The 13,568-nt window shown below is 32.9% G+C and overlaps 2 protein-coding genes across 2 annotated transcripts; one reads left to right on the top strand and one right to left on the bottom strand.

Annotated features, from left to right (window-relative positions):
* Positions 1–1,663: 1,663 nt before the first annotated feature.
* On the top strand, positions 1,664–2,206 carry LOC140839870 (histone H4). The gene has a single exon (XM_073206854.1). The coding sequence runs from the start codon at positions 1,730–1,732 to the stop codon at positions 2,039–2,041; it is 312 nt and encodes a 103-aa protein (XP_073062955.1). The 5' UTR covers positions 1,664–1,729; the 3' UTR covers positions 2,042–2,206.
* An 8,767-nt stretch (positions 2,207–10,973) lies between these two features.
* On the bottom strand, positions 10,974–13,515 carry LOC140838008 (THO complex subunit 4B-like). The gene is made up of 5 exons (XM_073204095.1): positions 13,337–13,515; positions 13,090–13,254; positions 11,881–11,949; positions 11,617–11,801; positions 10,974–11,327 (listed from the first exon to the last, which is right to left on the bottom strand). Exons 1-5 carry the CDS (start codon positions 13,475–13,477, stop codon positions 11,153–11,155), a joined length of 735 nt encoding a protein of 244 aa, XP_073060196.1. The 5' UTR covers positions 13,478–13,515; the 3' UTR covers positions 10,974–11,152.
* Between the last annotated feature and the right edge of the window lie 53 nt (positions 13,516–13,568).

Here is a 13,568-nt window from a genome sequence, read left to right as displayed (position 1 = left end):
ATTAGATCAGGGGTTCATTATTTTTTCAATGGTTTGGAAAGATGATCTTGTTAGTTTTGCTTGACACATGTTTCAAATTTGTGTTGTTCATCGATTTGAAATGTTTGAATATTTTTTAAGTGAATCAATATATGAATAGTAACATAATTAACATGTCATATTTTATCACGTCTCAAATTAAAAAACTTAAGCAAGTTAGCAGAAGAATTCTCTTCATTAATCATGAGCTTAATAGTCATTATATCACATAGCTATATTCTTTTCGGCCTTTTGCATTTAGAAGTCTAGTGGTCCATACTGTCACAATTGTAGCATTTCATATAAAAAAAATTTCTTTAACGTATCATTCTTAGGTCCCAACTTGGAACATATATCCACCAGTAAATTTATCTATCTTTGATCTTTGTCCATGTTCGAAAATTTTGGCCATAGCCACAATAGTATTGAGAAACCTTATTTTGGATACATTGTTGTTTTATTTAAGACGAAGCCTAATAACCACTTTCCTCTACATTCATCTCATTTTCGATGATAGCCGCAATTGGAAAGTTTCGCTCTACACCATGATCTCCGCATGAATATCATGCAGGATCACTCGGAGTTCTCGAGCCTAACTGATCACAGTTTTAGAGTCGACCATACTGTAGTCCAAGAATCAGCCAACGATAAATTTATTGGCCTCGACATTATCGGTTTTGTATTTTTGATCTAGAAACTCCCACAATTCACGATACGTCTTGTATTCACTATACATATTATATACTGAATCATTGAGACCATTCAGTACATAATTTATACGCAATAAATCTGAATGGTGCCATGCATCGATAGTACTAACAGTCTTTACATCTCCGTCGACCACAACTGGTTTGGGAGCATCTTTGCTGAGAACCTTGCAAGATTCAAGGTGGTGAGATAAAAAAACATATTTTATTGTCACTTTCTGCAATTCGAACCATCGAATTTGTTTGGCGTATTATTGACTATAAGGAGGACAAACTAAGGCTTGTATTTGAATTTGGTATCATGAAAAATATGATTTGAAGTTTAGGAATCAGCTGTCAAGTTTGCAAGAATGCTCGAAGAATGAACGGGGGCTTTAGAATAAAAAATAATATGAATATGTCTTTTGTGAGACGATTTTACGAATCTTTATCTGTGAGACATATCAATTGTAAACAAAAATGGAGGATGTGATTTTATATTATCAATAAAAAGTTTATATTTTACTATTCATCATTATACCTAGAAATCAATCAATATATATGTAATTAAATTTAAGATGAGTTAGATTCCATTCATAAATAACTCGAAACTTATTCAACGTGTTTCTGTATAAAAATAAATATAATAAAATGCTCAAATATTCGAAGCAAACAAGTACTTAAACTGGTTTTGTTTTTGTTTTTTAAAAACAAGTCCTTAAACTTTGAACGCAAACAGTGTATTAAAAAAATTAAAAATCAATAATTTCAATCACGACAAAACCACGATCCGTGTATTCAAATTACAAACAAACTCACATACATCGATCTGTTCCTTATCGACGGTCCATGTAGTATATGATAAAAAACGTGGATCATGTCCTCCACTGTCGATGGAAGGCATATCCAACGGACGTCGCGCATTTAAGGACTTCGGAACCTCTCTATATAAACTCGCTCTCACCCCGTAGGATACAAGGTCACAGAAGTTTCTTTGGTATCTGTTGGAATTTTGAAGTCGCATAATGTCTGGTCGTGGCAAGGGCGGAAAGGGTTTGGGAAAGGGCGGAGCAAAGCGGCATCGCAAGGTTCTGAGAGATAACATCCAGGGCATCACCAAGCCGGCGATTCGACGATTGGCTCGTAGAGGCGGAGTTAAGCGTATCAGTGGGCTTATCTACGAGGAGACACGTGGGGTCCTCAAGATCTTCTTGGAGAATGTCATTCGCGACGCTGTCACCTACACTGAGCACGCTCGCCGGAAGACTGTTACCGCAATGGATGTCGTTTATGCTTTGAAGAGGCAGGGACGTACCTTGTATGGATTTGGTGGTTAAGGATCTAGGTTTAGGAAGTTTGTGTAAATTATATGTTTCGATAGGGTTGTGCTTGATCAATGTGCGCAGAATATAATGTAGATGGTTAACTATTGGAGCTGTGTTTCATTTCTGATGAATGTGTATCCGGATTTTGGTTTGGTGCAATGAAATGGAATTCCGAAATTCTTAAATTCGGTACTTAATTTCTTTTTTTCTAGATTATAATCAGATTTTGTTGGTAGGCTGACGATAGGCTCCTGTATTGTGTTTGTCAAGGAATCCTAGAATGAAATTACGGTTGTTTGATCTACAGGTGAGCCTGGGCGTGTTCGAAACTTTTTGGAGCAGCTAATGATATGTTCGAAGCGAGCTCGGGTCAATGTTTTTCTCCTTCGCCTTTCTCAACTCATACGTATGCACTTGGTCTTGAATTAATTTCATTTCACTCTCATCGGTGACATTATTAAGCGTTGCTTCTGCTGTTATTGTTAAATGCATCGAGTTTTACCTGAATTAAAGCTGCAATAGCATGCGTACTTGGATGGTTACGCAATCAGATTAAATTTTATTAAATATTGTGAAGTAACTTTCATATGATTCGAAGGTGAGTTATTTATATGAACAACTTCCTCCTGTCTCTATCCTAATTATGTCAGTCATAGTGATGATTTTAATCTAATTTAATATAGGAATTCGTGTGATATAGTCATGTCAGTATTGTGTTCTTGATTTATGATATTGTGGCTGGTACCTTGGAAACCTGATTTGCATATTTTCTTTATTAAATTAAATGTTCTCTGCATTCAGATTCGACAAAAAACCCTTGCAAATGAATTTGCCACCGAGTTCTAAATGATTGTGTCGTTATTTTCTTATTTTTATCTTTCAGTCGATTGCTTGACAAATCGGAGTTGGTGGTCTCACAGGGTTATGAACTTTTTCTTTTTTCTTGTTGAATCTGTTTGCTTTCCCTAGAAATGTGGGTCTGTTTGAAGATTGAAAACTACTAGTCTGAGAACTATCTTTCTAATATTTTTTAGTGTTGAAGCTAAATATTAGATTGATATCGCTATAATAGTTGTCTTTTAGATTCACCTTGAAGCGCATAGTCCTTAGGGTATTTAGTATCTCATTATGGTCGAGGTCATGTGATGTCTGTGCTTGGTTACTTTTTACTACAGGGTTACTCAGTTTACCGAGGTTACGAATAACATAACGTGTGCTGAGTTTATGTTTTCACATTTTCAAATCCAAGATATGTGATCATATTGGGGTTCCCATATATGTTTGGTCGGACGCTGTGATAACAATATTTAAAAAAGACCACATAGCCAGGAATCTATGTATGGCCACTCCCACGAATTCATACCCATAAAGGAATGAATTGGGTTTAGCGAGGTGATTCTACATGGGTACTAACAGATGATTTTAGATTCCAAGGAAACCAACTTTAAAAACTTTTTCCAAGGACACCAACATTTTTTCCTATTTTTCTCTTTTCTACGAAGTAGTAATATTACAGATTTATCTGTTTCTCATTCCGCATCTCAAGTCACCAACATCATGTTTCACGTTGCTCTTTCCACGGCTCTCAATTCACCGTATTTCTCATTCCCCAACTCAAATTTACTATGTTCTTAGATTTTCGCTGCTGGGGCCTTCGTTCCTGATCTTACCGCCCAATCTTTGCATGTCGGGCTATCGATTCCAAAGTCTTCCACACAAGGTAAAGATTCACAATTCTTCCTCTCAAATCTCTTTGTTTTTTGTAGATAGTAGTTCGTTGTTGCTGTTTGGTTTGGCTTTTCGAATTTCTATATATTCTATTTTTGGGAGACCATGAATAGGCTCACTTTGTGGGCTTTTGGTTCGATGTCTTTTCACACCACTATAGCAAAAAGGCACGGCTTCTAGCCTGTCTCTGACAATCTGTTTGGTTCATGTTGATTTTTGGTTTTCGATTTGGTTTATCTCTGGATATTTGTTTGACGGAACCACCAAATAATATCTAAATTGTAGCAATTTTGATTTTTTAAATTGCTATTTGGAGGATTCAATTAGCGGAGAGAAACATCTCTCCTGTTTCTCTCTGCTATATGAGTCAAACGGCCATGTAAGGGAATATGGTGCTGTAACGTCAAAGAGGAAATGTTTGTATACGATAGCTATTGATCTCTGATGTAAAAAAGAAAAGGGCCAAAATAGCTGATTTTAAGTTTCGAACCAACTGAGCTCATGGATTGTAATTTTAGGTAGTGCTGGAGTGTTTGTGATGGCTGCCTAGTGTTATTATTTGTTGGGTGAAACTGAAAACTTGAGGTCGACTCCTGTATGTCCGGTGAAATGTCTAAAGCAGATACGTTTCTGGAAATCGTACATGATATGTGTTTGATATTTTGTTTCTGAATTATGAGGTCAGAAAAAAATGAGCCTATGAGGTTGAGAGAGTTTCATTGTAAATATGATAGATTTTTTTGTTGTATTGTCACTTATGGCAGAGAGTAGGCAAATATTCAGTAGAAGTTGGTTTTGATTATTCATTAATTAGACAGATATGCTTATTCTAGTTTTATATTTCCTTAAACTTATGTTAATTTCAATTCAATGTTAACTTTATGGTACAACTTCAGGTAACTGTCTCACGATCTCAAAATCTTTCTGGTTCATGTTGATATCTCGTTTTCAATTTTGTTTCAGTTTCTACTTTTTTATGTTGGTTTTTTTTGAGGACACAAACATGAAAATTCGTTTTCTAATTTGTTGGGCTTTCAAATCGAGTCACCCACCTGAAAATTCATGTTTAATATCTAAAAATTCATCGTTTAAGTTGTTTAGTGCTAACAGGAAACTTTACTCTGTTGAGTATCCTACGATGAGAATTGGTCCCTCGTTTCCATCTTCTGAAATGCAACAGTTGAAGGCAAGCGAACTAAATAGCTCTCACGCACTTAACTCATTTCACCTCTCGCATGGATTACATCCAAGCTTTACTTCCATTTTATATTCTGCATCCAGAGAGAATTTTCTTTCAGACACCATTCATTTGGAACAAAAAAGAAGTCCTAAAAATGGTGCTGCACCTCCTCAGAAGAGATTTCTTGTATTTGACCAGTCAGGTGATACAAGTATAACTACCTTTGTATATGGTTCTATGATGGAGAACCCCATTCAAGATGGAGCTTGTTTGGTGCCCTTGCAGAAAACAACCAAATCGAGGAAGAACCCATGAAAATTTTCCATCCTTTGAATCCCATTATGAATGATGAACGGATAGAAGATCACTCACGAAATGATATGGATCATGAAATTCTTAAAGACACCGAAGAATTGAATGCTTTGCTCTGTTCCGATAGCGACAGCGATTATTTAAAGGATGATGAAGAAATGAGCACAGGTCGTTCACCTAGTACAATGACCCACAATCAAACGTGTGAAGAAACATGTGAAGATGCCAACAGTTTTACTGGGCCAACGAAAAGGCAGAAGCTTTTGGATGGAAATTGTGATTTACCATTTCTAAGGCGCACTCGCAGCTCTGCGGAAAACTATACATGCACTACTTTGGATGACGAAGCAGAATCCACTTGTAGAGACAACTTTAGTTCAGAAGAATTTGGTTTCTTGTCTTGCAACAAAAGGAAAGAAAGAGTACAGGAAACACTGAGCAGGTTGCAGTGCACACTCCCAAATTTACAAGGTAACAATCCAGTTGCCTTTATTGGTAAAACAATTCAATACCTGAGAACATTGAAGGTTGAAGCCAAAGCTTCAGGACTTTATTCTGATTGAATTTCTTTCTTCCTTGTCTCACCAAGAACAGTACTAATAAGGACCTGACCATGGTTCGCCGGAACGGAACGGGAATGGTGACCACCGTTCCAAAGTTCCGGGGCAAAGCGGATATTGTTTTGTAGCGCTGTTCTTCGACATTTTATCGGCGATTTAACGGGAAAGCGGAACGGAACGGGAAAGCGGAACGGTTTGGTGTTTAAAAAATATGATGATGAGATATTTATGGTTCACTAGCAAGAAGCACGTGCGATGCACGTAAATATTAATTATTTAATAAAAATTAAAATTTGATTTTTTTTAAAAATAATTTGATTCATTTTTTTATTTATATTGATTTAGTCTTTTGTCATAATAGACGAATAAATTAATAAAGAACTTATATACTTTACTTTCAAAATTGTTTCTCAAATTGAAATTCAAGTCGTTAATTTTATGTTATATAATAAATTATAATTAGCATAATATATAGAATGAATTGAACTGAAACAAATTTTGAAAATATATTTATCTAAGAACCACGTATAAGGTATAATAACCTAAAGAACCACGTATAAGGTATAATAACCTAAAAATCAACCAGATTATGGATTTTGTAAATGCATAAATCATAATTTATATAAGTGAAGCACACTAAGGACAAATAATTGTCAATTTAAAATATTTATGACTAACTCGTCAAAATATTATCAAAACTAATGAAATAATAATAATTGATAATAAAATATAACCTATAATACTCAAAATTTGCTTTTAAAATTTGTTTTCAATCATTTTTACACGGTTGAAAGATTTTCTCAAACGGTTATAAATACTAACCACGTGAAAAGTGTGAAAGACGTTTCAATATTTCTAATGATATTTTCAACCAGTTGACAATCTAAACAATAAGATATAGTTTGAAGAGTTAGTCTCATGTGAGACCGTCTCACGGATCTTAATTCGTGAGACGGGTCAACCCTACCCATATTCAAATAAAAAGTAATATTCTTAGCATAAAAAGTAATACTTTTTCATGGATGATCCAAATAAGGGATCCGTCTCACAAATACGACCCGTGAGACCGTTTCATACAAGTTTTTGCCTAGTTTGAAATGTAAAAACTTGTGAATAGTAAAGACACGGGAATTTTATGGATGTAAAACACTCACACATCACTCCTTCCTCTGTAAAAAAGATTCCAATAAAAGACTTTTATATATATATAAATATATATATTTATAAGTGCGACTAAAAGATTTAAACTTCTTATTATAGCTAACTATTTTAATTTTTCTATTAAATTCATATTTTATGATATTATTAGTATATTAAAATTCATAATTATTGATATAAATTCTAATAAATAATTTATTAAATTCTTTACTTTCAATTCTTAGTTAAAAAATAATAAAATATATTACTATTAAATTTCATATTATTATATTATTATATACTTATCATGTTATTGTACTATTGCATATATAATTATTTTTTTCTTATATCTTCATGTGATACTATAATTTATTACTTAATTAGAAACTACACTAAAATATAATTATAAAATTGCATTAAAATAATAAAATAACATGTAGAAAGAAAATTAAAAGGATAAAATATTTAAACTTAGTATAAAGATGGATTATTTGAGAAAGTTAATTTAGGAATTACATTTTATTCTTGAAGTGATATAAATTATTACAATCAATGTATATTGTAGTGATAATTCATTAACAATTGTTAGACTATTAATTATATATGATGTGGAATAATTAGGCTACTAATTAATTATATATTAGGTGGAATAAATAAAAAAAATTGATATTTTCTTTTTACACTTACAACAATTAGAAATTTACAAATATATCTTTATTGAATTTTTGGATTTGTATTGATGAGGATGTCATTTTTATCTTTTGACAATTGAAAAAATTGTCAATTATCTACACTTACGTAGGTTTATAGATAAAAAAAAATATATTTTTATTATCAAACATATATTCATTTTTAATGCATAGATTTCCCATAAATTATGTAAAAAATTTCCATGCAATTAATCTAACAACACACAATTTAAGGGGATGGTAGAAAATTTACAATGAAAAACTTTGTTATTATTTTTACATTTTTATAAGTATAATAGTTAAATATATATTTTTTTAATATTTTTAATGATTTTTTAAAATTAAAAAAAGCTATTGTTTTAATATTTTTTCTAAGAATTATGTATCAAGAAAATATTATTTCTCTAATGTATTTTTATTATAAAATATTTATTCAATTTTTATGTAACATTATTTTCAATGATTCTTATGTTGCAATTTTTTATTAAAAAATAAAAACACTATTTTAATCCTTATGTATTTAATGATTGTGTAATTTTCATGCAATTAATCTAACAATACACAATTTATGAGAATAGTAGAAAATTTACAAGGAAAATTTTGTTATTCTTTTTGTACTTTTATAAGTATAATAGTTAAATATATATTCTTTTTAATATTTTTTGTAAGAATTATGTATGAAGAAAATATTATTTTTCTAATATATTTTTTATTATCGAATATCGATTTAATTTTTATGTAATATTATTTTCAAAATTTGTTATTTTACAATTTTCTATTAAAAAAATAAAAACACTATGATCCTCATGTGTTTAATGAGTTCAAAAAAATAAATACCTCAATTAAATACATAATCAATACATTACAAATCCATTATCCCAAATTTGTCCCTAAATTTTATATATTTTTTCCACCAATGCCCATGCAATTAATACAAACAATACATAGTTTTTGGGCAATGTAGTAAAATCACAATAAAAAAATTTTGCCCATCATCCACACTTTTATAGGTATATAGATTACGGTGTATGGTAATTGTTATTGTAGATGGTTCATTTATGGTTATGGTTATGGATTGGGGGGACATCGACAAATTCAAATGACAGATAATTATGGATCGATGAGTTACAATTGGGACTCTTAGCATGTTGGGTATGATCCGACTGGATATCGATCAGGTGGATATGGATATCTGGGTAATTATAATTCTACACACGATTCTTTTGATAGATCATTTGATTTTTCAACATCCGGCACACATGGAATTAAACATCGTGGATTTGATTATGGGTCGTCTCAGTATATTGGTGATAGATACAATGAATCTTCATCATCTATATGGCGTGGTGTTGGACGTCATGGTCACGAGTATAGATCTTCAAGTACAGCTGATAGTTCTACTGTGTATCGTGGATTCAGATACTATAATCGTCGTGACGAAACATTATTACAAAATCAGTCATCCCATTCTAATGATCTTTCGTCATCTCAATCAAATCAATATCCCTATGAACAATCACGTCAATATCCAAATGTTCGAAATCAATTTAATCTACGAGATAGTGATGAATATAACAATGATCTCGCTCTTCCCCGTCACACTTCATGGTATTAGTTTTGGTATGTTATAATTTTTAGTGTGTATTTTATTGTGCTATTATTGTAAAATAGTTTTGTATTGATATATTAATTTGTAATAACTTCATATGTTTTATTTTTTAGTATGGTGTAATTTATATTTAAAATTTTTTACCAATTTTTTGAATTTATTAATATTTTTATACAACCGTTCCGTAACATAACATTGTAACTGGAACGGTCGTTGCCGTTCCAAGCACCGCAACCGTTCCGGCGAACCATGGACCGGACTGTTCGACATACCTGTAAAAAGGTTGAATATTTTAAATTATGTGGATTAGAAGTCTTAAGCCTTTCCTGCAAGGATTTAAATGGAGCAAAAAAGATTTTGTTTTCGAGTTTTCTCTGAACGTCATTATCATACCCACAGGGTGACTAAAAATAACTCGTCAGAGAGTAAAATGACATTCCTTTGGAAGAAGAATGGAAGAATCCTTCTCTTGGTAGGACCTCTCAAAAGGAAGCATGCATGGGCATTGCGTGCTTCGCAGGCCCTAAATCTTGCCTGGCTTAAATTGGCACTTCTGTCAAGGATTCTGTCTCATTGCATGGAGGATACGTTAATGGTTTGTCTATCCTTTTCAAATTATGATATAACATAACAAACAAGATCCAAAAAACCATGCAAGCTAAAAATAGACGATGCATTGATATTATCTATTTGAATTATTGGACTCCGACTGAATTCGAAATGTGTGCACATGGAGTTTGGATTTTTTGTTTGATTAGTCACAGTTTTAAAATCCGAACTAATATTTGATTAATATAAAACTTACAAAGCTCTATGGCTCCTACTAGAATTCAAGTCTTCGGCAAATTGGAATTTTAACTTGAGTTGAATTCGACCCAAATAATTCCTGTTTTTTTTTTAAAAAAATCAAGTTGAGTTTTGAGTTGGTAAAAAATATCAGGGCTTCAAAGCAAATACAAGGAAACTGGTAGTATTGTCATCTATTAGTTCATATTTGGAACAACAAATTACAATGTGAAAGAGCATAATAATTTATAATGATAGTTTATGAAAGTTAAAGTTATGATATAAAACAAATATAGCAAGTGTGTATATATAGTTTAAAGGGAAAAGAGTATCCATTAAAAATATAAAATTAAAAATCAATTTGACCTCTGTTGTAAGTAAACAAACTCCTAATCTAGAGTGTTTTCGATCAAACAGAGTAAACTAATTTATAATCGAATTCCACTTTTTTTCTTAATTTTTTAATCCAAGGTAAATTTGTTTAATTTATTTTCAAAATTGAATAAAATTTTGATTCGACCCCGTTTAATCTTAGTCATATTTTAAAATAATTTAAATATATTATAGCTTACAAACGGTGGGACAAAATAATTAAGACGCAAATTTGATTTCAAAATATATGAAAATATGTTTGAATCCACTCGAATCAAGTAATTTCAAATATGAACGGGATAATATTACAACCTACTACTTTGATCTTTTTCGAACAAATACTGAACAATTTTTTGTCTTAGTTAACAAGTGATGAGATAATTTCAATAATCAATTTTATAAGATATATTTTATTTGAATCAACAATAAAAAAATATTATTTTTTTATAATAAATACGAGTAATGTTGACTTTACAAACGAATAAAGACCTGTGAGATCGTTTCACGAGAGACTTGATTGGGAAAAAAGGGAACATGATTTCCAAAGCATACAAGATTAAAAAACAGCAAGAATGGTAACCACAATAAACAGGACAGTGAAACATAGAATGAATACCACACACATGAGAAGTCGAATTTATAGAATCAAAATTGATGAAAATATTTCGAGCTAAGATGACTAGTCTCACCTTCAAAAGTTTTAAGAAAAATATTCTAAATCTTCATTAAAAGTAGCCGTAAATGACGGAGCTAACTTGTTTCTTTTGCAGCTGCATGGTACATATCCAAATCGGCATCAAGATCTTGTGCAGATATCCTCGTACCATCTCCTCTACCATTTCCACGAGAATTCCTCACACCACGAGCACCGCGCCGGAGTAGTCCTCTAACACCACCTCTTCCTCTTCCTCGAACTCGCTCATTCCTTTCCCACAAAGTTTATAGGAAAAAGAATCCTCAGATTAGAGTGACGCTTGCTTTCAGAAAGGAGTATTAAATCTAGAGTTCTTTTGAAAAAAGAAAAAATGAACAGAACAGTGAACACTAATCGAGATTTGAATAGTCACATTGTAAACTTTAATCAGGCAGGTAAACTGCTAAAAATTGTTCCATGCAGTCATTTTTATTATTTCATCAATTTATCACTCATTTGGTTTCTTTATTAATTTTTTCTAATGTTCCGAAAGAGTAGATGAGATGCCAACGGAACAAACCATATGGGAGCACCATTGTTATTCCTAGAGCCACCAAATGAAGCAAGAGGTATCCCAGAAGGTGGGAGCATGTTCACCCCTACAATCTCGATTTTAATGGGCTTTCCATCCAGTTGGACATGATTGTATCTTTTGATAGCCCCCTCTGCATCTGTACGTCGAAAAAATACTACTTCTGCAGTCCCCTATGAGAAATAATCCACATTTTAACTGTCATCAGTAGTTGAAAAAAGTTTGGAAACAACAGATTCACAGCACAAATACCTCTGATCGTCCAAATTTGTCATAGTGAACTGCACAACTTTTCAGCTCACCTACATCTGAGAACAGCTCCTGCATATTATGGCACATACGGTAAGTCTAAATCTCCAACTTCCACAAGAAGAAAGGTCGACGGGAATCTGCAAATACTGGTTTATCTCACCCTTTTCTCATAAAAAATCAATGTCATACAAGTTCAAATGTTGTTAAGTGTCAACTATCATGGAAAATGCAGATGAACTAACCAAGTTTCCTCCTTTGATTGTGTAACATATACATCTAGTTTTTCTAATTACTTGGAAACAAAGCACAAAAACTTTCTTCTAGGCTGTTTTCGATGGAATGATTTGGTGTTAGATTTCAAATCCTTACTGTAAATCTACTCACGTGGATATCAAACCCATGGATTTGAAATCCCTCAACTCTAACCCAAATAAGACTTTTAAAATCTTCATTACTAGAGTACTATCAAATCTATCGTTTCAGATCCTCCCACAAATAATCATTTATTTGTAAACAAGAATATTGTCACAATCTATCAAACAGTTCCACTGTCGGCAGTTCACTGTCATTACTTGGTACAAGTTAAATTTACTATGTACCTAATTATATAGTAAACACATTCGTTGTCCCACATTCATTCTATAATCAACTACGGATTGTTAATAAGCTTGATCGAATATTACTTCTCTGTTTGGATTCTTCTCAAGAGCAAACAGCCTTACATGAGTGCCCTTGTTTAAAATCGATGTAGCAGAAGGGGTATTCAATTTCATTAATGTGCTCCATGTTCACACCTGATTAAAGGTGCATGCATCAGTGTGATTGAAAGCCGTCCACAGTAAGCCACCACAGATTTTAGATTTTTAAGGGGTGACAATGCTATCCCACATCAGACTCTACAAGCTTAGAGGCTCCTGTGTCTAGAAGTTTCATATTTTGAATTTAGATTCTCTTATTGAACTTATGGCCTAAGGCATCTCTATTGTGCAAGACCAGATTAATCTAATTTGTTCCAATATCGTGATCACGCCACTCAAATACTCTAAGCATGTCTTCCCACTACAGGTCCTCGTCAAGAACTTCAAATTCTAAGATATGGTATGTTTAGAGTATTCATTTATTTCTCCATGTTTAACAACTTTGCAATGAAACATGGAACTAAAATAAAATTAAGCGTAAAAATGGAAATAAAACTCAAAGAATTATTACACTGATGTCAAGGTCCGACACCCCGTAATCCAGATTGGAAATCAAAAGTTTCGTCCCCGTCTCAAGTACCAAATCCCTCGCTCCTCCTTGAATAGGGTAAAACGCCGCAGCGGCCCTCTCTTCCGCCAACATGCTGTCGCTCCACCGAGTCTCCGCTGCCCGAGCCTTACAAAATATCTCAAAATTCAACTTCAAGACAAACACTTAACAATCAAAAAATCGAAACAAACCAAAAACAGAATCTAACCTTGGGAAAGGAGTACGGAGTGGCGCGGTCAGCAGAACGGTTATCGAACCGCCTGGTCGGCACCGGCCCGTAATTCGGTGCTCTGGCCGAATTTTTGCTCGTTTTGATTATATCATCCAAACTCAAGTCCAGATTCGACATTTCGAAACTCAACCCGACTACGGTTCTTGGGGAAGAAAGAAAGGGCCGAAGAATGGAGGGTATCGGGGTTTAGTGCAAAAATTATCGGTAT

The sequence above is a fragment of the Primulina eburnea genome, chromosome 8, assembly GCF_022965805.1.
Source record: "Primulina eburnea isolate SZY01 chromosome 8, ASM2296580v1, whole genome shotgun sequence".
NCBI classification, from domain to species: Eukaryota; Viridiplantae; Streptophyta; class Magnoliopsida; order Lamiales; family Gesneriaceae; genus Primulina; species Primulina eburnea.
The sequence above is the reverse complement of the archived record's forward strand: the minus strand, read 5'-3'. Positions and strand labels throughout refer to the sequence as shown.